This window comes from Bos taurus, chromosome 3 (assembly GCF_002263795.3).
Source record: "Bos taurus isolate L1 Dominette 01449 registration number 42190680 breed Hereford chromosome 3, ARS-UCD2.0, whole genome shotgun sequence".
Taxonomy (NCBI): Eukaryota; Metazoa; Chordata; class Mammalia; order Artiodactyla; family Bovidae; genus Bos; species Bos taurus.
In genome coordinates this window covers 48606397-48632130 of record NC_037330.1, presented here as the reverse complement: position 1 = coordinate 48632130, position 25734 = coordinate 48606397, and the positions used below count along the sequence as shown (strand labels likewise).

General features: G+C 45.5%; 1 protein-coding gene across 4 annotated transcripts in view; it reads left to right on the top strand.

The window, feature by feature from the left end:
• The window catches only part of SLC44A3 (solute carrier family 44 member 3), an 88512-nt gene that overhangs the window by 55313 nt on the left and 7465 nt on the right, over positions 1-25734 (top strand). For 3 of the 4 annotated variants that reach the window (XM_005204273.5, XM_005204276.5, XM_005204277.5), the window contains exons 11-12: positions 1242-1398; positions 5165-5251. In XM_005204273.5, coding sequence (XP_005204330.1) covers positions 1242-1398; positions 5165-5251 — 244 coding nt within the window. The remainder of the gene's footprint in view (positions 1-1241; positions 1399-5164; positions 5252-25734) is intronic. The other variant, NM_001098900.2, reaches the window with a different exon arrangement.

Here is a 25734-nt window from a genome sequence, read left to right as displayed (position 1 = left end):
TGCTTGAGAACCAGTCAATTCTAAGGCACATGGATCTCCTCAATGGGAAAGTAAACAGTCTTCCTCTTAAAAAAAAAAAAAAAGGACTGAGGAAAGGGAAAAAAAATGTGTCAGATTTTCCTGGCTGTGCTACTTTTCTAGTTTATCAGATCTAAGTGAATTCATATCAGCAATAGCTTCCCTGGCATTTCCTATTTTCAACAATATTGAGTTGAAACACACATCGCCCTTTTTGTGGGACGACTGGATTGCAGCTACTCTGCTCCCAATATTACTTTCATGTTCTCTCTTCCTTCCTGGATGATTTAAATAACAGCAAAATGTGGCCGTTGCCAGCTCTTGAAACATTTCTGGCTGCATTCCTTTTCCTCCCTGAAAACCTAGGCTCTGGTCAAAACCTTAATTCATAGTGACTTATTACCAACCAGAGCGAGCTGTAGAATAATCCATTATGAAGAAAGCAAGCCTCCCTTGGAGCTTCTCGGAAAGGGCCTCACTTTCTAGAACTGGCCTCAGTGGGCCAGGGGAGGGGTGACATCAGCCCTCAGGCCTTTGTTTTATCTTTCAGGTGTGGGGGAGGGGGGAGAAAGATGTGCCCATTCTGTTCTTTTTCACTTTTTTTCCCTGCCTGTGAAACTGACTTTTGCATTCTTGAGAGCTGTGTCATGACAAGTCCCGTAAATGATTCACAGTGAGGTGACCTTTACAGAATGGAGGAGAAATCAGCTGGGTTTCAGGAGCTGGAGAAGCCAGAACTCTTCCTCCCTCTGCTGTGAGCCGGATACTCTCTGGCTGCCAATCCTGGTCATGTGATGTGGTAGTGATTTTCATGACCAAGCTAGTACTGGCAATATTTACAGATGAAAGTGTGTAATTTAAACCTAGGGGATTATTATATAATTAAACTTCTGAAACTGAAAATGGGATCAATACCCAATTTAATGTATTGGTGGAAGTGGTTAGGTGTTGTAAAGAGGAAAACTTGTTCACCTCATCAGTATGTTTTAAAATTTTCTCTTCTTTGTTTGTAACATTGAATACCACCAGAAATATTTCTTAACTTAGTCCAAGAAAAAATTTAGCCTTAGCTAGCAAGGAGTATAAAAATTTTGCCAAATGCAGATGGCGTCACTGCTTTCTAAATTGTTAGTACCATAGATGATTTGAACCAGAGAGAAGTTTTTTTGTTTCTTTCTAAATAGTGTTTTTTAAAATGCTGTCTTTTTTCCTCCTGTTCCCAGAAATAAAAGTGACCCTCCTGATCGCCCGATCCTTTCATCTCTCTCCATTCTTTTCTGCTACCATCAGGGAACAGTTGTCAAAGGGTCATTTTTAATCACTGTGGTGAGGATTCCAAGAGCCGTTCTCATGTACGTGTATAACACTCTGAAAGAGAAGGTAAGGCAACACGTTAAAACAGAGTGTGCTCTGTGTTTGGGTCACAGAAAAGTGAATCACTGGAGAATTGCACTGGGTCCCAGGACAGGAATGTGACCTGTGCCAGGGGCCATTCAGAAAGCTCCAATGGGCTTCAGGTCCCATCCGCACCCCACCCCCAGCAACCTTCCTGTCCAGCTCCCTGTTTTGTTTAAGTTTGTTGGATTTTCTCCAACATGGTGGCACAGGTGGTGTAGGGAGGACATAGTTCTTAGCTTGCTGGGTTTTCTTCCTATTTAAATGCTGAACAAATGGGAGAAATTCTTAAGATGAAATTTAAGCAAGGTTTTATGGATATTTATCATGCTTTTTTAAAGAAAGAAAAATATACCGTAAGATGAGGAGATTTCCCCAGCTTCTGTGTCTCCTGGATGGTGTCAGGGGAAGTTAGTTGCATGTGCCTGTGTGTGCATTCATGCTTAATAGTGAGAAACGGGCAAACTGACCTAAATCTCAGCTCAAAAGACAGAAAACTGTGGGGCTTTTGTGCCTCGGGGTTTTTCTTCTCCCTGGTTTTTATTTCCATGCACATTTGGTTATGAATGCCAGTGGAAACCAAAACACCAGGAAAACAGCTGTTCTCGTGGTATTTCTGGCCTGCCAAATAAGGAAAGGTTGGATTTTTCCCAACTTTTCTGTTCTCACACAATGTTAGTTTCCCCACCCTCCCATTCCCACCTCTGTGTTGGTGACTTGGTCAGAGTTTGACAGAGTCCAGCCATTTGGGCATAGGTATGTGCTTTTAGTAAACGGGGAAAGTTTTACATGTGGATTCATAATGATACTTTAGAATTGTTTTTGTTGCTCTTTTGAGCAGAAATCTGAATTGTTGAAGATTTCAGTCAGTCAGTGTTAGTTGCTCAGCTGTATTCGATTCTTTGTGACCCCATGGACTGTAGCCTGTCAGGCTCCTCTGTCCATGTTCTCCAGGCAAGAATATTGGAGTGGATTGCCATTTCCTTCTCCAGAGATTCTTCCCAACCCATGGATCAAACCCAGGTCTCCTGCATTGCAGGCAGATTCTTTACCATCTGAGCCACCAGGGAAGCCCAATCAAGATTTAATTGTAAATCAAGATTTAAGATTAGTATATTAATTAAGAACAGTTGATTGGCTTTCATATAAAATTATCTAGCTTCCTTACCTTGAAATGCACACTAAGCCATCACCCCTGATCAGAGAGTATTTTCTGTTAAATATTGCTTAACTACATGTTTGTGACTTAAAGAGACATTTCACCATCCAGGATAAATCTATCTACTCTGGCTGTTGCATTTTGAAATCAATCCTTCAATTTTAGGAAACTTGGAGAAAGATTTCTTGAAGAACAGAGCAACTTTTTATTTCAAGTAGATTCATATAGTTTATATATATTAAATATATTCATATATGTATATCATGCTCTGCTTAGTCGCTCAGCATCTGCCAACAATGTGGGAGACCTGGGTTCAATCCCTGGATCGGGAAGATCTCCTGAAGAAGGAAATGGCAACCCACTCCAGTATTCTTGCCTGGAAAATCCCATGGATGGAGGAGCCTGGTAGGCTACAGTCCATGGGGTTGCAGAGTCGGACACAACTAAGCAACTTCACTCACTCACTCATGGACTATAGCCCAACAGGCTCCTCTGTGTATGGGATTTCCCAGGCAAGAATACCAGAGTGGGTTGCCATTTCCTCCTCCGGGGGATCTTCCTGACCCAGGGATCAAACCTGCATCTCCTGTGGCTCCTGCATTGCAGGTGGATTCTTTACCTCTGAGCCATCAGGGAAGCCCTCATATATGTATATATGCATGTGTTATGGCATAAAGTGAAGAGGAACTAAAAAGCCTCTTGATGAAAGTGAAAGTGGAGAGTGAAAAAGTTGGCTTAAAGTTCAACATTCAGAAAACGAAGATCATGGCATCCAGTTCCATCACTTCATGGGAAATAGATGGGGAAACAGTGGAAACAGTGTCAGACTTTATTTTTCTGGCTCCAAAATCATTGCAGATGGTGACTGCAGCCATGAAATTAAAAGACGCTTACTCCTTGAAAGGAAAGTTATGACCAACCTAGATAGCATATTCAAAAGCAAAGACATTACTTTGCCAACAAAGGTTCGTCTAGTCAAGGCTATGGTTTTTCCTGTGGTCATGTATGGATGTGAGAGTTGGACTGGGAAGAAGGCTGAGTGCCAAAGAATTGATGCTTTTGAACTGTGGCATTGGAGAAGACTCTTGAGAGTCCCTTGGACTGCAAGGAGATCCAACCAGTCCATTCTGAAGGAGATCAGCCCTGGGATTTCTTTGGAAGGAATGATGCTAAAGCTGAAACTCCAGTACTTTGGCCACCTCATGCAAAGAGTTGACTCATTGGAAAAGACTCTGATGTTGGGAGGGATTGGGGGCAAGAGGAGAAGGGGACGACAGAGGATGAGATGGCTGGATGGCATCACTGACTCAATGAACGTGAGTCTGAGTGAACTCCGGGAGTTGGTGATGGACAGGGAGGCCTGGCGTGCTGCGATTCATGGGGTCGCAAAGAGTCGGACACGACTGAGTGACTGATCTGATCTGATCTGATGCATTAGTACTAGATAATCATAAGTTAATAAACATCAGGGAACTCACTGTACCCCCCAGAGCTAGGCACCTTAAACTCTTTGGGGAAACAGCTTCCATAAATCTAACAGTCAATGGGTCAGCCTCTCTGGCAGAAGTCTAAGAGGTTATTTATCACTTCCTAGATCCCATAAGGACTAAGGGGTCAAACTCCCTTTTAGTGATGTCACTGTTGGAGAAATGTGTCCTTTCTTAGGTTAAAAAAAATAGTCTTCCTCAGCAGCCATACAGCCCAACACTGTACCTGCAGTATAAGTATTTCATACAGCCACTCTGAGATCCTTCTTACATTAAATGGCTCATTCACAACCATAGCCAGGCTAAAAAGGATGCAGGTCAGATTTCATCCAGTGGAATTAACACTGGGACAAGAAAATGTCTATATAAGGCTAAGTTGTCCCTGGGGTCCTAATAGAAAACTATTTCAGGATTGTTTTCAGGGATTCTCCCCTACCCCCACCCCAGTCTGGGCAGTAAGATACATTTAATCACCCCTTTCCCCAACAAGTTTTATTAATTCATCCATTCTTGAGTTATACACAAGTTCAAGTTATATTTCAAAGGACTAACTTATCCCCCAAAATTTAACCCTGAAAGTCTTAATATGGGATGTTTTTCCAAAAAATTAAACCTGATTTTTGTGTGTGTGTGGACACATAACTAGTATCTACAATACATTAGTTTTATTGTCTGTGGGATGTGAATTTCTCATGAATATAAACTATGGTTTGAAAAAGCAGAGTTTATGATTGAAGACACTTAGGAAAACATGAAGAAAGAGAGGTTTGTTTGTTTGTTTGTTTTTTACTAGAACCAAAAGGTCTGGTTCACCTTTGCTAGTAAAAACAGGCTAATCCATTTCCCTTTCTGCTGAACTCAACAGCACTCCTAACAGGTAAGCCCACAGAAGAGAACCCTTGCTCATCAGTATAGTAATGATAGTAATTAGTAGTAGCAGTAGCATATACAGAATAGAAGAACTTCTGTACCTATGAGAATTGCTGTGGTGCTTCTCCAGGTACACAGATCTCCAAGTAGGAACAAGGTGTGCTGGAAGACACTTCTGTTTGCCTCTTTCCTGTGCTGTTGGTGACACTGTTCCTTTCTTTCTGAACTGACCCAGCAGGACGGTGCCTTGTCCAGGTGCGTGTCCCAGTGCTGCTGCTGCTGTTTCTGGTGTCTGGACAAGTGCTTGCGCCATCTCAACCAGGTACGTCTCCTGCGCCGGGGACATGGTGTGAGGGCCTGCCAGTGGGTACTGTCTCTTAGGCCAGGGGTTAGCCAGTTATTCTGTAAAGGCCAAATTGTGTAAAAGTTTTCAGGTTTTGGGTCATTTGGGTCTCGGTCACAGCTACTCAGCTCTGGTGCTGCAGCAGAAAAGCAACCACAGACAGGATGTAACTGGATGGGCCTGAGTGTGTTCTAGCAGAACTTATGGGCGCTGAAATCTGAATTTTATTTTTTGTTTTTGCTCCCCTGTGTCTTTGTTGTAGTGCGAGGGCTTAGTTGCCCTGCAGCATGTGGAATCTTAGTTCCTTGACCAGGGATCAAACCCACATCCCCTGCATTGGAAGGTAGATTCTTAACTGCTGGATCACCAGGGAAGTGCCTGAAATCTGAATTTTATATTTTTTATGTGTCAAGACATATTCTCCTTATTTTTAATTTCTCCAACTTTTTTAACAGAATTATTCTTAGCTCTGACCTGAGGGAAGCAGAGATGGATGGATGGATCTGGTTCCTTGGCTGTCATCTGCAGTCCTTTACCTTAGAACCTTAGGTCGTTAATACAAGTCTTCAAATTCTGAAAGAAATGTGTCTCTCTTTCAAAAAAAAAAAAAAGGAGGCTTTAGAAACTCTAATACAATGCATATGTGTCAACTGAGAGCTAATTTTCAATGTCTTCTCCAAGAACTATAATTTTCCTGAAATAGGAAAAGGACTGCCTCCCTAATTTTTATGTATTTCACCAGCCTTTCACTTTCAAGCTATAAATATTCCTTTAAAAATCAGAAAAATTATATACTGTGATTGTTTGAATTTCAGATTTTTTTCCTCCTGAGTCTTTCAAACCGGTGGAAAACTAGATATGTATTTTATTTTTCTGTCGATAATTTAGGAAATTTTAATAACCCTTAGTCAAATTTACACAAAGCAGTATTTTTGTAAGTCAGCAGGCTGTTTTATAATTTAAATGTTCACAGTACTCGCTTAGAAAAGTACTTCTAATTTTTGCCCCTCTTCCTAATAAATGTACCAGTAGAAGTAAAGGGACTAATTAGACCATCTATGTTTAATGTCTTATAAATGGTGTTAAGAAAACCTTTCGTTATTCGGGGGAGATTGTAGTCTTCTTGTAGTAAACCCTATATTTAAAGCTCTTCTTAAGACACTCGGCATACATTTTAGAGTGTGTTTAGCTTTCACTTGGATCACATCAAGCAAGCATGTATAAAGCACAGTAAAATACTATTGCACCTTTCAGAATGGTAGGTCCCGTAGCAAGTCAAGCCAGACCCTGTGAATGTCTTGTCACAGTGTAATGTACAAGCCTGTCTCCCCTAGAACTCTGTGTACACATCCAGACACCAACTTATTCTATGAAGATGCTGTTGAGATGCATTACAAATATTTACTGTGATAAAATACATATACATGAAAATCAAGCTAAGATACACATAGACGGACTAGAAAGACGAAAGCAGTGGAACCTTTGATATACCGATGTGTTGGCCACATGGTCCTTTAGGGCCCTAAAGCTGAGTTGCTGTTCCCTCACAGTGTTAGTAAATTCAGGTTCTTTCCATGTCCCTCTTTCACTGCTTCATAGACCCCCACCCTGGGGCTCTATGAATACTGCAGGGACCACCACTTCAGGAGAGGAGAGAAATGGGTGAGGAGGAGGAAGGATGGGCTCTGGGCTCATATCAACATCACCACCTCCCGCTCCTGCCTTCCAACCAGAGCAGCTCCACTTTTATCTGGTTGAGGAGTGAGATTCCACTGAAGGTTTCATTTAAAGACAGGCTCTGCTGCTTGAACACACTTGAAAGCCACTGTCTCAAACTATGTCCTTGCTTGTTTTCTCTGCCCTCTTATCCTAAGGGATATACTTTCTGCATTCTGATGTTACAGCATCTTATATTAACCCTGTACCTTTACTTTTGGGATTTCAAAATGTTTCCAAAATCATAAGCAGTGTTAGTATTAATCGCAGTATAATTATTATAAATTGTTGAAATCCTTTTAACAGATGTACAATGGGAATGATTGTCCCTGAATCACAAAAAGACTCAGCTAGCCTCGAGGATCCAGCTCATGGTGAATCAGTGTTGCAAACAGGGATGGGTCTTTGAATTTTGATCTTGGTGCCAGTGATTGTGCCTGGGCCTAAACCAGCTGCCAGAGCAGGTTTTTTAAAAAAACATGTATACATATGTATTTTTTCCATTCACTTATTTGGCTATGGGATCTTCAGTCTTTGTTGTGGCATGTGGGATCTTTAGTTGTGTTACTTGAACTGTTTAGTTATAGCACATGGGATCTGTATCCCTAACCAGGGGTGGAACCTAGGCCCCCTGAATTGGGAACTCAGAGTCTCAGCCCCTGGACCACAAGGGAAGTCCCTAGAGCAGCTTTAACGTGGGGTGACTCCTATAGGACTGGGCACTGCCAGGTGATGTGGGCACTGCCAGGTGATGTGGGCACTGCTGGGACGTCTCAGGTTTAGGAGATTGAGAAAGAAGAGGAGGAAGAATAAAAGAGAAAGAAGCAAAGCGAATACTGATGAGGAGGGAAAGGTCACCTGTTGTCCAAACAACTCCTGGAAAGCAGAGTGAAATAAAGATTTGTAGGGACTTTCCTAGCAGTCCAATGGTTTAGACTCTGTGCTTCCAATGCAGGGGGTACGGGTTTGATCCCTGATTGGGGAACCAAGATCCCATATGCCATGCAGCATGGTAAGAGGAAAAAAAAAGAGATTTGTAAGAATAAAGATGATTGTTGTGGAGTCGTGGCCAGAGCTATTGTCGATCTTATTTGGCAGTGGACAAAGGAAAGGGAGCTTAAAGTGAGAGAAGGAATTTAGATTAGCCTTTGAAAAATTTCCTGGCACTGGAATGAGTTGCTAGGAAAAGATTTTCTCTGGAAATCCGATTTAAAAGAGTTGAGGCTTATTTTTTTTTTTTTTTTAATTTTGCTAGTTTTGTGCAGAAAGAGCCGGGAAATGTTAAAGGAGAATGAGATCCATTTGTTACCATCAGAACCCAGATGCTCTTCTTTACTTAACATCAAGGAGCGGGCTGTGTTTCAGCTTTGCTGCTTAAAAGCCTAATCCGTCTTCCACAGCCCTGGGAGGGGGGCTAGTGGCAGTTGCTGCATTTTGTTGAGACCCAGCCTAAGAGTACGAGGTAATTCACCTGCAGGGTAGGGAATGAAATTCCACATCTCATCGTTTCTCATTACTTGCTTCTCTACATTGTAAATCCCAAGTGTGTGTACACCTCACACATTTATTTATCCAACATCTATTTATGCTGTATTCAAACCATTAAGGTGTAACGAGGAGGGGACTGTGGCGAAACAGAGTCTATATAAAGCAAGTCAGGGCTTCAAGGAGCAGACAAACTAGTGTGGGGAATGGGGGTTCGGTGAGATACTTGCATGAGATATTTATATAACTGTATGTGCTGGAATGTGGAGAAGGCAATGGCGCCCCACTCGAGTACTCTTGCCTGGAAAATCCCATGGACGGAGGAGCCTGATGGGCTGCAGTCCATGGGGTTGCTAAGAGTCGGACACAACTGAGCGACTTCACTTTCATTTTTCACTTTCATGCATTGGAGAAGGAAATGGCAACCCACTCCAGTGTTCTTGCCTGGAGAATCCCAGGGATGGGGAGCCTGGTGGGCTGCCGTCTATGGGGTCGCACAGAGTCGGACATGACTGAAGCAACTTAGCCGCAGCAGCAGCAGCATGTGCTGGAATGAGGTCTTTGAAGTTCAGGAAAGGGAGTCTTGGTATGGGGAGGTGCTTTGACTTGATGATTAGGAGAGCTTGCACTGAAGAGGTAGGATTTGTCAGGCATGAGCATAGAGCATCACCGGAGGTCACAGCTGATAGCAACAACAGTAGCCACGGCTTCTTGGCACTCACAGGCTTCCCAGGTGGCGCAGTGGTAAAGAATCCACCTGCCAATACAGGAGATGCAAAAGACACGGGTTCAATCCCTGGTTTGGGAAGATACCCTGAAGTAGGACAGGACAACTGCTCCAGTATTCTTGCCTGGAAAATTCCATGGCAGGCTACAGTCCATGGGGTCACCAAGAGTCGGACACGATTGAGCACATAACACACGCACTTGACCCTCACCGTATGGCTAGTTGTGTGCTCAACACTTTCCTGCAGTAGATCAATTGTGAGTTTTCACTGCAGCCCCCTGAGATAGTTATCTCCAACATATAGATGAGGAAACCAAGGCTTAGAGAGGGCCTGTAGTTAGTGGCAGAACTAGGAGTTGAATCCATATCCATGTTGCCTCTGGGACCCAAGCCCTGAACACTGTGCATTTTAAAACAGCCAGAGAGGGAGTCACAGCCACTGCCTAGGGTGGGTCTCTTGAGCACCTGCTTGAGCCAGAGTCCAGACTGGCTGTGAAGCAAGGCTGATTTCAGGCAGATTTTTGTGGAGGAGGACAGGAAAGGTATGGGAACAATGAAGGGGGTGAAGGCTGGATCAGGCAATTATAAACCCAGAAAAGGCCAGTCAGGGTGGTCTAAGCCCACCTCCTCCCCTCAGGCATGCCTGTGTCAGAGCTTCTGGGAGGCCGACTGGCTAGGCTGTTCTTAGAGTTTTTCAGATAAGATCCTGCAGCCTCCCCCTCCCTTCTAGCACTTTGCAGGAGCCCAACTGAGAAGGCCCCAAGTGGGACCTTGCAGGCTAGCCCATCAGCAGGAGGCCTGCCCTTATTCTTATGGTCCACACATGGTTCCCCATGGAAATGCCTTCCTGAGTGCACATCTTGTCCACGGACGACACAGACATCTGAACTAGTGCTGATGGTGGCTTTAGATCAGTGTTCCTCTAGGTTTGACACCAACTGGCGGGCTCACTGGTTTTGGAACTCATCTTCCTGATGGTTCCAAACTGGTTAAACGTTCCTGAATGTTCTCTCTTCAATTCTTATAGGCAAATGGTAGAATTTCATGGATTTTCATTTTCACGTTACAACTAAAGGCTTTTTACCAATCAGTAAAGTGCCTGGTATGTTTGCACATGCATGGTCGGTCACTCAGTTGTGTCCAGCTGTTTGGGACCCTATGGACCATAGCCCACCAGGCTGTTCTGTCTGTGAGATTTCCCAGGCAAGAATACTGGAGTGGATTAAGAAAAAAATAATGCTGGAGTGGGTTGCCATACCCTTCTTCAGGGGATCTTCCCAACCCAGGGATCAAACCCACATCTCCTGCATCTCCTGAATTGCAGGCAGATTCTTTGCTGCGGAACCACCTTAAAGCTTATTCAAGTGTGTCATTTGGGAATCAGAAGTGGTGTTTTACTTAATTTCCTGAGGTCTCAAATTCAGAATTCTATTGAGATGTCTGACTGCCAAAGTGAAGCCTGATGAGCATTCAAGGCTTCTGAGTGAGCCCAGGCAGAGATGGGATTTTGCAGACTGGGGAAGGAACCTTCACTGTGGGTACCACCAGAGTCCCCTTGGTGTGGCTGTGTTGTTCAACTACAGTCCTACTTGTCTTGTTTCCCACTTCATTTCTGGTGAGTATTGGCTGTTGTTTAATGCATTGTATGTTTATCATGTTGAGCATTGCCTTCCTTTTCAATTCTTTGCTCTTCCAGAAGAAGTGGGAATGGCTGTAGAAAGTGAGCTATGGGCTGAGGTCAAACAGGTTTGAAAACGATTTCCAACCTGTTTCCTGGAAGGAGCTCTTAAGTAAAGGCAGCCCCTGGCCAAGTATGGCAGCAGTTGGTTTCTGCCTTCTTGCTGGAACTTGGGTGAATCCCTCCACCTCACTGAGCTTCTGCAGAAGAAGAGAGTCAGTTTGAATGACCTGAGGTCCTCGTTGGGAGTGCTCAGCCTTGTCCTGGTGGCTTGCTGAGAGCTGGGGCACACAAGTACCATGTTAGCACATTGCAGCTGTGACACGCTTTGTGTGGAATGTGGGGCAGGTTGGAAAACCTGAACTGCGTGTCTTCCCATTGTGTCCAGAATGGCAGGATCATTTTCTTTTTAATATTTATTTATTTACTTATTCAGCTGCACTGGGTCTTAGTTGCAGCATGTGGAATCTAGTTCCCTGACCAGTTCTAGAACCCAGGACCCCTGCATGGGAGCATGGAGTCTTAGCCACTGGACCACCAGGACAGTCCTGAATCTTTTTTTTTCATGTTGTTATTCTTATCTATAGTGAGGACTTACCCTGGGATCACAAAGGTGGGTGACGCTTTATGTTGCCTGGATCTCAAGCCTCCAGAATCTTGTCAAGTGGATTGAGGATGTGAGTGAACCGCTATCTTCATCCCCTTGTGGTAATTCTCCCAACACTGCTGCTGTAATGACAGCAACAAGTACATCCAACTGGTGACCGGATGCGGTAAAATGCCAGTCACTTCAGTCATTCTTAACAGTGGAGGGTAGTGTCCAGAAGCTTTTATCCCCCATTTCTACTGTGGGCCACTATGCAGGGTAGCTGGGTGAATCTTCTGCCATATCTCCTGGTCAGTGACTTGAGAGGATGGAGTGACTCAGATCTGCTTTAATGTAGCCCATCAAGCTCCCAGCCCACTTTACTGTGATGTCTGTCTAGATATGAAATATCAAGAAATGCATGCAGAGATTATTGCCTCTTAGCATTTGACTGGAAATGCCCATAGCTTCCTGACTTCTGACTAACAAATATACTGGTCAGAAAAACTCCAGATAATCCTGTCGAATCCAATACGGAGAAAAACTTGCTGCTACTTGGCAAACATACACATCTCTCCCCTCCCTGCTTCATACCCCAGCCCACACTGCCTGCCACTGCTTGTCTTTCAGGGCACAGAAAGTTGGTCTTTGTCTTCTAAGGCTTTGTGGCAGACTTAACTCTGTAATACCCCAAAAACCTTCTCTCCCCCCGCCACCTCCCTTGAAGTTAGCTCAATTTCAAATGCTTCTCTTTCTCACAGTCCATCAAGAGCGAAGGCACTCTGTGACTTTTCTGTGTCTGGTTTTGGTTCATCCTTAGCCAGCTGGCAAACCTCCAGGGACTCCTCTCTACTCCCCAGAGCAGCATGTGCAGATCAGAAAAGAAAAGTAATGAATATTGTGCAATTCCTCTGCGTTGATTATGAAAATGATGTTAAGGTTCTTAAGAGGATGTGGTTCTTGGGGTAGTTGACATTGCCTCATCACAGGGCGTCCAGACAGCTGTCCTTTCCATGACAGTGGCGGTTCCGAATCCTGCCACCCCCACCGACTGGCTTAGAGCTATTCTGGGGTGGCCAGCTGACGGCGAGAGCCCTGGAGAGATTCCTCTGTGTGAGCATGGTGTAGAAGGAAACACACACGTGTGTCAATATGATCATTTACATTAAGGCCCATTTATAGATGATGGTAATCCTCACAGCCCAGCTGTTTTGTGCCAAATGCTACTGTTCTGACTTTAGATAGAAAGGAATTGAGACACCTATCTATCAGAGGCCCCAGACTGTCTGGGAGAAAACTGACTGTGTCCTCATGTTTCCTGATGTGTGGCTCAGAACCTGCTGGGCTGAGGGCCCTGGCTTTATGTGGCTTCCTGGGGAGCAGCCTTGCTGGAGCCCGGCTCCCACCTGCCGTGGGTGTGTTGCAAGGCTCAGACATCAAGAGGGTGTGGCCCTAAAGCCTTCTGCCCCAAGTGGGCCTCAGCAGCCTCTCATCCTCCTGGGGAAAGGCCCAGTACACAGTTGCCATCTGTCTTTCCTAACTTGAAATTCTTCTACCTTCTCAAAGAAGCAGTTACTGTTTGTTGAATGAAAGATGGCCTTATTATAGGGAAGGAAGGGTGAGTTATGTAGGGGGCCCTCAGCTAATCAGAAAATGCTCCTGGGAGACAACTGTTGGGCTCCCTCCAAGGTATGCAGCAATTTCCCAGGTGGCTCAGTGGTAAAGAATCCACCTGACAATGCAGAAGACACGGGTTCTATCCCTGTGTCAGGAACATCCCCTGGAGGAGGAGATGGAAACTCACTCCAGTATTCTTGCCTGAAGAATTCCATGGATAGACAAGCCTGGCAGGCTACTATCCATGGAGTCACAAAGAATTAGACACGACTGAAATATCAATAACCTCAAATATGCAGATGACATCACCCTTATGGCAGAAAGTGAAGAGGAACTAAAAAGCTTCTTGATGAAAGTGAAAGAGGAGAGTGAAAAAGTTGGCTTAAAGCTCAACATTCAGAAAATGAAGATCATGGCATCTGGTCCCATCACTTCATGGCAAATAGATGGGGAAACAGTGGAAACAGTGTCAGACTTTATTTTTTTGGGCTCCAAAATCATTGCAGATGGTGATTGCAGCCATGAAATTAAAAGACACTTACTCCTTGGAAGGAAAGTTATGACCAACCTAGATAGCATATTCAAAAGCAGAGACATTACTTTGCCAACAAAGGTCCGTCTAGTCAAGGCTATGGTTTTTCCTGTGGTCATGTATGGATGTGAGAGTTGGACTGTGAAGAAGGGTGAGTGCCGAAGAATTGATGCTTTTGAACTGTGGTGTTGGAGAAGACTCTTGAGAGTCTCTTGGTCTGCAAGGAGATCCAACTAGTCCATTCTGAAGGAGACCAGCCCTGGGATTTCTTTGGAAGGAATGATGCTAAAGCTGAAACTGCAGTACTTTGGCCACCTCATGCGAAGAGTTGACTCATTGGAAAAGACTCTGATGCTGGGAGGGATTGGGGGCAGGAGGAGAAGGGGAAGACAGAGGATGAGATGGCTGGATGGCATCACCGACTCGATGGACGTGAGTCTGAGTGAACTCCGGGAGTTGGTGATGAACAGGGAGGCCTGGCATGCTGCGATTCATGGGGTCGCAAAGAATCGGACATGACTGAGTGACTGAACTGAACTGAACTGAACTCACACACATGTGCACACACACATGTGCACATACAAGGTGTGCCGCTCCTCAAGACAGGAATACCTCCCACTTATCAGGCACTGTGTGTGCCAAGCACCAAGCTGTAACTGCTTCACATGTATTAACTTCCTTCATCCTCACAAATAATCCTATGAGAAAGGTACAATTATCACCCTTTTTCTTTTTCTAGTAGAAGATGACACTTAGATTCAGAGAGGTTTAGTAGCAACTTGCTCCAGGTTCAGTTCAGTTCAGTTCAGTCTCTCAGTCGTGTCCAACTCTTTCCTACCCCAAGGATGGGAGCACGCTACGCTTCCCTCTCCATCACCAACTCCTGGAGTTTACTCAAACTCATGTCCATTGAGTCGGTGATGCCATCCAACCATCTTATTCTCTGTCATCCCCTTCTCCTCCTGCCTTCAATCCTTCCCAGCATCAGGGTCTTTACCAGTGAGTCAGTTCTTCACATCAGGTGGCCAAAGTATTGGAGTTTCAGCTTCAGCATCAGTCCTGCCGATGAATATTCAGGACTGATTTCCTTTAGGATGGACTGGTTGGATCTCCTAGCTGTCCAAGGGACTCTCAAGAGTCTTTTCCAACACAGCAGTTCAAAAGCATCAGTTCTTCGGCACTCAGCTTTCTTCAAAGTCCAACTCTCACATCCATACATGACTACTGGAAAAGCCATAGCTTTGACTAGACGGACCTTTGTTGGCAAAGTAATGTCTCTGCTTTTTAATAAGCTGTCTAGGTTGGTCGTAACTTTTCTTCCAAGGAGCAAGCGTTTTTAAATTTCATGGCTGCAGTCACCATCTGCAGAGATTTTAGAGCCCAAGAAAATAAAGTCTGTCACTGTTTCCACTGTTTCCCCATCTATTTGCCATGAAGTGATGGGACAAGATGCCATGATCTTAGTTTTCTGAATGTTGAGTTTTAAGCCAACTTTTTCACTCTCTGCTTTTTCACTTTGATCAAGAGGCTCCAGGTTACACAGAAGGAAAGTACGAGAGTTGAGTGTTAAGGTTTTGGGGACCTAATCAGTCACCCCCTCATCCTAATAAAGTTCTGAACAGAGAGATCCAAGAGACGGCAGATGAAGATTAAACATACCACCTTGAATATCTAATGGCTGGGGGTGGAAAGTGCACTGTAAAAGCAGGTTATTAATGTTTTACCCTTGAGACGAAGAGACCAAACCATTCTCTCCCAGGTCCAGCCAACAGCGTACCCCAGCTCCTGAAGTCTCCCCTGTAAACTCAGTGGGTGAGCTGAGAAGGTGTGTTCCCAGGGTTAGGTGGATCCCAAAGTGCTGAGCCAGCCTGTGCTCTGCCCCTCCCTCCAAACTCTCAGGACATGTTGCCTTATTGTTCTTTGTCCCTTCCCGTCATGGCATGTTCTAGGTATGCTGCAAATATGCTGAGGGAGATGGCCTGTGGTTTTAACTTTGATCTATGGAAACTGACTTTTGAGTCAGCAAAATCCAGTTTTCCTATAAATAAGGAAGCAGGTGACCCATGAAAACACTGAGCTCCAGGGAACAGTGTGTGACCTGAGGTGGAGGCAGTCGCCCGTTGACTCCTCCTGTGTTCCTCACGCCCGCAGTCTAGTGCCTGTGGTGGGCACCACACTTACAACTGAGGCTGGGTCATCATCTGTGGTGGTGGCCCGGGTAGAGGCCGGGCAGGGGGATGGTTCAGATGGAAGATAGAACTTCCACAATCCAAGTTTGCAACATTATCCAAGTGCTTAAACGGAAAGATTATAGATTAGCTTTGACATTTCCCAAATTCATTTAGTGTGGGAAATGAAATTAAACCATCAACTAGCTCCTACCTCAAATCTAATCTTCCTTATGATGGAGAGCAGGTGTCTTCATGTCATTTCTCTTTATCTGCATCTGCTTCTGGAACAGAGTTGTTGTCCAAGGCTCAGACTGCTCACCTCTGAAACCACGCCCTCTCCTCCTCACTGCCAGACCCTTCTAAGGGACTGAATATGGTCTTCAGCTGTCGCTCCCCAACTGTTTTTGTCTTAGGCATTAGGCTTGTTGGGAGAAGGTGTTGATTGTTGGCCAGAGACTAGAGAATGCATTCATAAATTTTTTTTTTTTTTAAAAAGGAAGGTGGTGTGAGTCACAGTGGTGGAGGGAGTAACAGCCACTTTGATGTGGCAGGTACTGATTTCACATTCTGCTCCAAGCTAGAGCCTGACGGTGTTCTGGGCTGCCGCTGCCACCATGTGAGTCTCAGCTTTGACTGACTTCCACACAGTCAAAGATGAACCACAACCACAATCTCAGATGTGCAAGAAATATTATATCATGACTCTCAACCTAATTTCTGGCTGTGAACTCCCATTCCACTGAACTGGCAGAAAGTTAATCCGTTATTCTTGGGCTATCCCTCCATGGGGTTATACAAAGTATCAGGTAGCCCCGGGCATTAGTACACACAGTTTGCCCTTGATTCATCCATCCTCCTATACTCATGGCTCCTTCAGGCCCTGCTGGGGAAGCAGGAGTCTTCTGGAAGGCCATTTATTGCCCTGTCTGCCTAGATGTGCCTGTGGGTAGGGTAACCAACCCTCTTGCTTTCCCTGAGATTGTTCTGATTTTAGTTCTGAAAGCCGCAGGTCTCTGAAACCCCCTCCCGCCCAGCAAACCCAGACCTAGGAATGGACACTTCCATTTAGAGTCCTGCCACTTCTCCATGCTCTGTTAAAAAGAAAAAAAGCAGACCTGGACATGTGTTTGGAACCCACAGATCTCTCCCTCTCCTTTCCCAGTTCAAGGAGGGGTCTCATTTTCTAACTGGGGGATAGAGGAAGACCACGACCACCTTTTGTTCCCAGACACTGGGGTCATGTTGGGAACCCCCTTCCTTCACCTTCTTCACTGGTAGGAAAGGTTTAGAGAGCTAAAATTTTGGAAATCAAAAGCCAGTAAGAATTTTACTCTGAGTGTCTTCTTAGTATCCTACCCTCAGCTCCCTCCCCTCACCTGCGGGAATGAGCCACAGATTGAGTCCTGTGGGAATGAAGCAGACAGAGAGACCAAAAACAAGAAAACAGATGCAGGAAGAGAAACAGAAGTCGAGAACAGAGTGAACCATCACACACATTGGGGACCACTAGACAGTCCTCCTTCCATTTAAGGTTTCATCTCTACCAACATTTCAGAAAAATAGGAGAGGAAGTGACTAAGAGCATTTTGGCACAGTTAGCATTTTTATCTAGGCAGGGCTAGAAAATTCCTTAAAGTTTTGTCAAGTGGATCCAGTCTTTGAAGTTCTTCAAGTTTTGTCTTCTCCCTCCTTTTGTCTTTTCCAGAAGACCTCAGCTGGCACAGGGGTGGGGCAGGGAGAAGCATTTGCTAGACTTGCATTCATCCAAGGAGTGAGACAGCTGAGGCTGGATGACTTCATCAGGAAGCATCTTGGTAGGGGCAAGAAGGGCCCTCAGGGACTGTTGGCCCTGCCAACATCTTGCCTCCATCAAGACAGCAATAAATAAACTTCGTGAGGTCCAAGAACACAAACCTGTCAGCCTGGCTCAGTGCCCAGTGCCCAGCCCTGAGCCAGCAGAGGCACACCCTCCATACTTGTCTTTGGATGGAAGGATGAGCCCGTGCTTTCTCAGCACCAGCCCTGGTTTGTGCTGCCGTCACACAGCCTAGAGCATCTGCTAGGGATATCAGGGAGACAATAAAGAAAAATGCAAGCTCATAAGAGGTGCCCTCGCTTGTTGGAGCTGCCCTGACAACACCTAGGACTGACTGCAAGGCAATCTGCTTTCTGAGCAGAAGTGCTGGTGGTTAGAGGAGGCCAGAATGGAAGAGCAAGTAGTCTTTGGAGCTTCAGGAAGAAGAGATCTGTTACAACAGCCAGTGTCTTTAAACAGATGCATTTTTCTTGTAAGAGAGTTTCCATTGCATGCTGGGCCACGCCATGCACAGAGCAGTGATTACCCCCAGCAACCTCTCAATCGATTACCAGGCTCTCTGTCAGCAGGCCTCATAGGTCAACTGTTGCTTTGCCCGCCCCACTCCCATCAACAGCATGTTCATGAAAGGACAAGCACCTGACTTAGAAATTATTCCCCCCATATGTGCAATCTATGAAAACATGTAAACATTCCCATTTATTTTCCCCATCTCCCTCTTGCCATTTCCTCAGGCCTGAGCTTCAAATCAGAGATGTTTGACATTCTCTTAAGAACCAATCTTCTTGAGTCTGTGAAAAACATAGCCATTTCAGCTCAGACAGTTGCTCAGTCATGTCTAACTCTTTGCAGCCCCATGGTATAGTCCGCCAGGCTCCTCTATCCATGGGATTCTCCAGGCAAGAATGCTGGAGTGGGTTGCCATTTCCTCCTCCAGGGGATCTTCCCAACCCAGGGATCGAACCTGTGTCTTTTGTGTCTCCTGCATTGGCAGGCAGATTCGTTACCACTGTGCCACCTAAGAAGCCATTTATTGAGTTTTTATGGTCTGTCAGGCACCCTGGTAAACATTTACATACATGGTCTAAGTTTGTCCTCTCAAGGACACCGTGCAGGCGTTACTGCCACTGTACAAATGAGGAAGCTGAGGCCAGAGGCTGAAGAGCTTACCCAGGGTGCTAGCTGCTATGTGGGGATCCTATGACTTCAAGTCTGTAGCCCTACTGGCTTCACCGAGCTGCCTGTCAAGGGTAAGAGTAAGGAGGAGGAAATCAATGGTCTTCACTCACCAGAGACAGCCAATCCATTTAGTCTTCTTTCTAATAAAGCCTAAAGTCAAAAAATAGTAAGAGCATTTCCCATCCCCTGTATTTCCCTTTGCACAGATCCACAACTTTAATTTTGCCATATGGACACCCAGGCCTGCCTTTGCCTCCCTCTTTTCTACCACCAATGATTTCCAGGTCAGATGAGGTTGACGCGGGGAGAGCCCTCCGAAAGGGCCTGGGGGAGGCAGGTGGCGCTCCTGTGCAGCCCTGTATCCAGGGCCTGCTCACCACTGAGCACTGCATCCTTGTCCTGGCGGGTTCCCTGGAGGGGTGCAGAACTCTGCTAGCATATCAGTGATGGCCAAGTTCGGCAAGATGCAGGGCCTGACTAGGCTTTTTCTGGATTTGAGGAGAGGAGAGGGCATGACTGTGAATATCCGATTCGTGTCCATTTTTTATCACCTCTGCCTGGTCATTTAGCCTCTTGAGACTTCTGCTTCCTCATTAGTTAAATGAGAGGGTTTTCCAGGGTGGCGTCTGGGATAACCTTTTAATCCTAACATTCTACTGAAGGAACAAATGTACCAATGAATTGAATTTGACTTTGGATGAAGTATTATTTGGAGGCCATTCTTGGTTTGCAGAAAGCATCTTCCTTTATGCATTCAGTGTGCATAAAGCCTCACAGAGAGGGCGTTTCAGCTGCGGGCCTCCCCCCACCCCCTACTCCGTGCCCTGCCCGACAGAGTCAGAGCAGCTGGCCCAGAGCTGAGTGTCACGCAGCAGAGACAGTGGCTGCGCTGCGTACATGCCACTCAGTAACTAAGACCGTCACTATGGAAGAAGCTGTATGTGTTCAAACTTCTGATAAAGTCACGGCAATAACGAAACACACTAAACTCGGGAGACAGGGAAAAAACGGGGGAGGATTCATCTTTCACCATCTGTGCTGCTGAAACTTAAGCCATGGTGTTAAAAAATAAGCACTCTAACCTCTTAACGTTTTTCACAATAATTTTAGAAAGATTGTTTTTTGTTAGAAACCGAAGTCTTGTGTGTGAAGATACGTTTGTCTGACATTCAACTAGTCCAGTTTCAGTTTCGTTTTGTTGAAGTCGAATTCACATTCGTGCTTTCATTTTACAGTACTTTTTGTTTCCAGTTTTAGGACCCATGCTTCCCTGCCCATCCATCCTCTTTTCTGTCTGTCTCCCTGCTGTGTAGCTTTGTGGGGAAACACTGGGGTGAAGTCCACGTGATATTAGCAAGGGTTATTTCTGAGGGGAGGGGTCAGAGTAACTTTTTCTTGCTTTCTTGTTTGTCTCTATGTTGATTGATCTTTTTTAAAGACGAGCATGGAAATGATAGAGCCATTCTTCTAAATAAGCAAAAGGAAAATGCATTTTAAAGGAGCAAACAGGACCACACTGCCTGTGTGTGTGTGTGTGTGTGTTAGTTGCTCAGTTGTGTCCGACTCTTTGTAACCCCACAGACTATAGCCCGCCAGGCTCCTCTGTCCACGGAATTCTCCAGGCAAGAATACTAGCACCCGGCTTTACTGGCAGTATCAGGCCCCAGCCAAGGCAAGTTTCTTCCTCTCCCGCCTCCCTATCCCAACCCCGAAGGGTCTGGCAGGTTTCCCCACTCCCCTTCTCCCTGGACTTGGGTAACTGGTGAGCGGTGAACTCTTGGATCCGAGCGGCAGATGCCAGGCCTGGAGGCTGTGCCCCTTCTTCCTCAGCATGTGTTTGTGGTAAAAACGGAGCTGAGATGAAAGTCGCTGGTGATGGTTCCTGCAAGTCTTACCAGAAAAGACCCCTAGATGTACCAGGATGGCTCTGGGCACAGATTTCACTCTATTTCTTTCAGTCCCTAGGAAAGTATGAACACCAGTGTTATTTATTCATCATCCAGTGTCTCAGGTTTGTTTTCATAGTTCTTGTTTTATTTTGAGTTAATAAATATCAGGATTTTGTGAGGAAGGCACTCCAGAAATAAAGCTGACTATTCACGGCAGGGCTTTTGGCAAACGCCTTTCCTCCTGTGCAGAGGGAAACTGTTTACCTTTCTGAAGAGTCAACAGAAGCTCGGGTTCACAGTTCCGCCACCAGAAGAAGGGCCCGCTTCAGTTTCATAGGCGGACTAATAGCTGCCCTTCGCTGATGAAGGACGTGGAGTGGACTGGGCTGGCTTCCGGCTTGAGTTAAGGAGGGAAAATATGCTTTCTGTGTAAAACTGCAATTAACATTCTTGGACAACTCTCAGAGTAAATCAAAGAAATAATCCAACTTTTCTGTTGCCTAAAATTACACTTTAATCTCTTTCCTTTCTCTTCAAAAAATAAGAATTCTCTGTGAAATGGGAATAATGTACCCATGGTGATTATTTCACTGAGTTGAGGTGAGAAGCACATCAAGTAAGATGATAGCAGGAGGGTGCCTGGTTCACTCTGAAGTCCTGCACAAACATGAAGCATCTCTAGCGAGAACCTGAGAGCGGGTGTTAGTGTGAAGTGACATTACTCAGTGGGGCTGTTGAGCCAGTCTGTGGGGGCAGCATTAACAGGAACCCAGCCTCTTTCTACTAACCCATCCTGCCACATCCTTGGGTCTTTTTAATGATACGTCTCCTGAGAGCACCACTTTATTATTTTGAATCTTTTGGAAGGAAGCACAAAGTATAGCTCAAAGTAAATGTTTTCCTGATGGGCCTGAATGAGTCAGAGGTCCATTTCTTGTAAGTGATGTAATGTTGGTTGCATGCCTGTGTCGGGGGTATGCTACCCAACATCTCTGCGCTCTAGTTCGCATCATCCACTTGTGGTTGTTAAGAGGATTAAATGTTTTCAGGGGAATATAGAACAAGGTCTAGCACATAGTATGTATTCCGTGAGTGCTTGCCATTTTCAATTATTTATTTACACACAGAAGTTGCACACCTGCCTACTGATAGCAAAACAAAAAAAAAGGCCACAGGAACAAATTAGGAAGCTGCTTCCAGGTTTCTGGCAAGCAGACATATCCCTAAGGCATCTCTTGAAGTGGGGTATAGGGGAGTAGAGTACCTGGCATGAGTTTAATTCCTCATACTCTTATTTTCTTCCCACAGAAGAGTTCTTTTGGGGGGAATCTGGCCCCTGGCTTCTGATAGCTAATGATACCAATGTGCTCAGTTCCAGGGCCTGAAACTGGGCTCTTGTCTAACACTCGGAAATGAATTGTCCAAGGAGACACATGTGCTGACAAAGCAAGGGATTTTATTGGGAAAGGGTGCCCAGGCGGAGAGCAGGAGGGTAAGGGAACCCAGGAGAGCAGCTCTGTCACATGGCTTGCAGTCTCGGGTTTTACGGTGATGGGCTTAGTTTCTGGGTTGTCTTTAGCCAACCATTCTGACTCAGAGTCCTTCCTGGTGGTACATGCCTTGTTCAGCCAAGTTGGATGCCAGAGAGAAGGATTCTGGGAGGTGGTCAGACATGTGGTGTCTTGCACACGTGAACAAGGTACACGCCTTGTTCAGCCAAGATGGATACCAGAGAGGATTCTGGGAGGTGGTTGGACATGTGTCTTGCACGTGTGAACAAGGTACACGCCTTGTTCAGCCAAGATGGATACCAGAGAGGATTCTGGGAGGTGGTTGGACATGTTGGTGTATCCTTTTGTTCAAAAGGACAGGACCTCCTGTCATAAAACAACTCGTGCAAATGGTTACTATGGTGCCTGGCCAGGGTGGGCGGTTTCAATCAGTGTGCTTCCCCTAACAACTGGGCATTAGGTACAACTCAAGCAGAGCCCAGGAGGCACAGTGGAGGTGTCTGGGGGGCCCCCAAAGGCTTTGGTGAGAATGAGCTTTGGGAGGTGCAGGACTTTCTGGCTCAACAGAAGACGGTGAGAAGAGATCTGCCCTGAGCCTTCACGGGGCAGCCTGGGGGAGCTTCCAGAAGCACAGACTGTGCCTTCCTGTCATCCCCCTTGCTACACAGCATGATGTTTCAGCCCCGCTGAAGTCCGGGTCTGGGGGAGTCCCACCACACTTCTCTGCTTGACCCCTGAGTCTCACTTCACTGTCTCCTGCTGCCGCCTTGGCCCCATCTACCCCCGTTCCCTGCAGGAAGCCAGCCCAATGCCAGTTCTATGACATCTTCCATCCCTTCCCCTCCCACATGAGCCCTCCTCCCCTGACCCCCGGCTGGGTTTCCACTCCACTATGCTGCTCTCTCCCTGGAGCTTGAGTTGTAGCTCATAATTCACGAGTCCTCCCAGCCATACAAGCCCCCACACACACCCTCTCCTGCAGCTTGTGACAGACCCTGGTGGACCGTCCAAGAGTCTGAAAGCTGATCCACCTGTACCTGCAGGGAGTCCTCAGTCCCAGGCAAGAGAGTGACAATAGGACCTAGTGTTGAGGTGTCAAGTGGGTAAACCTGCCTTGTATCGATTTTGGGTTTTCGTGGGTTCCATCTCAAGGCATAGACATGTCCACTTGTTTAGTCATGCTAAAGAAACATGCACACTGAATTTTGTCTGGTAATAAAAGCCCGGTGCGGCTACCTCCTTTTTTCTTGTTTCAGGATCCCATGATTAATCTTGACCACCAACACAATCTATTCTCAGTTCCTTATCATATCAATTCTTTCCTAATGTGGTGTTAGGGTCTGCAGATCACTTTAGCGTTCTGTCATCCCAGGAAGATGCCAGTGCTCCACGCCCAGACTTACAGCACTGGACACTTACTGCCGTCCATCTTCCAGCTGCCTGACAAGGAAGCACTTCTCCTCAGAATAAGTATAAGTTAGCTAATGCTGAAACTGCAGAAATGTTCGATCCATATCCTGTGTCGTGAGTGATTCTTCCCTCCCCCAGCTCCTCATTCAGACATTAATTCTAGGTCTCTCTGCAGCACGCAGGGTTGAACCTTGTGGTAAAATGCTAGCAGTGCAGTAGCGGCAGGAAGGCATATATATAATTTCCCTGTCAGAGTGGTTTTAATGCTCTCTTTCATGGGGCATGAAACATTAAAGAAAAGATAAATGGTTACGGGCCCCCAAGATCTGTGGAGTCAACACATGTGTGAGAAAGTACCATTTTAACACTTAATTATTTTAGCCAAGGAATAAAATCTATTTTTATTGCTTATGAGCAGTGGTGCTAAACTGACTATGAGGTTGTGATCTGTAGGAAAAGGAAATCTTCACAGAAATTGTATACCCAACCTGAAACAGGGAGACCACCAGGAACCGCAGTTTAAGAGGAGACGTGGAGGGGTGGGGGCTGGGGACAGAACCCAAAGAAAGAGGCCGAGTGGCATGTGGCCCTGCTGCTGAGCAAGATCACGCGGGGACCTGGGGTGTCACCTGGGAAGCAGGTCCTGCCTCTCCTGGGTCCCTGCGAACGTGAGGGATTAAAGCCTGCAGAGGAAAAAACCGCCAGTCCTTTCCGCACCTCCTCAGTGCTTAAAGAATGGCCTCTGTGTTTCCCAGTTGTAAATGAGATCATCATTGGTGAGGTCTGGAGGGAAATAACCACCCTCTATTACATGCTTTCTATGTGCCTGTGCTTTGCTAAATGCTTTATAGGGAAAATGTTCTTTAATCCTCCCAATGTCCCTTTGCAGTAGGTGCTATAATTCATTTTATAGATCAGGACATTGAAGTCTGACAAGGGGGTAAATCAACCAAAACTGACAGCCAGTCAGTGGTGAAGACTGAAGACTGGGACTTGAACCCAGAGATTACCTGCCGACGGGGCCTGTGCTTACCTTAAGCACCACGCTTTTAAATAGCCTTTTGATAGTGTCATACCCAGAAAGTTAGAATGAAAAATAAAAGCTCCCTGATGTTCCAGAGCACTTGGGACAATGCCCTTGACCTTGGTTTTCAGTCTGTAAGACTGATTCCGTCATTTACCTACCTGCCCTGCACATATGTCTTCAGGACGTTGAGTTAGTGGTGAGGGCTCTGAGAACCTTAGATGATCAAAGATGCTTAATCAGATAATGAGCAATGAGTTTTCACATCACTTCTCAAGACTTAAGTCCTCAAACTAGTGGACTTAAGTCTGCCAACAGCCAGTTTGAGATTTTAAAAGTGAATTTTACATGCATTCGTTGTAAGTCGGAAATCCAAAGTTCTTATGGAATACCATTAAGGCACTTCTGCAGGGACCTCATCTGACATCTCACGGAGAATATCCTGCTGAGGCAGGCAGGTGCCCTCCCTGGGGAGGTGAATACCCAATCTTTCATCTTTGAGAACCAAATATTCCTTTCTAGTTGACTGTGGGGGAGAGGGAATTACCAAGAGAGGGTGAGTTAGGTTTCAGGTGTGCAGCAAGGTGATTCTGTTGTGCATGTACATGGACTTATTCTTTTTCAAATCTTTTCCCATTTGGGTTGTTACATAATATTGAATGGAGTTCCATATGCTATACAGTGAGTCTTTGTTGCTTGTCCATTTTAAATATAGCAATGTGTACATAGCCAAAAAATAAAAGATAATTCTAAGGCCTTACTCCCCTTCTCCTCTGTAACTCGCTCTGATTAAGACGTGCACCACTGGGAGCTGGATTACTGCAGTAGACTCCAAGTTGGTTTCTTTACAGTGTTTTTGAATGGGTGTATGAAAGGATTAGCTTTATGTCATGAAATAAAACTTTCATCCTTTAAGCCAAAAGGAAAGGCAAAACCGAAGCAGGTAGCATTCCAGTGTATTTTCCAAGAGAGATTATAAATTATTGTAAACTGACAGTGCAAGTAGCATTTTAAAGATTTCAGGGGAAATGTAAATAGATGGCTTTGAAATTATCATATAGTTATAAGGAAAAGGTATTTTGGAAAAATGGCCCAAGAAATCTCATATGAACACATACACC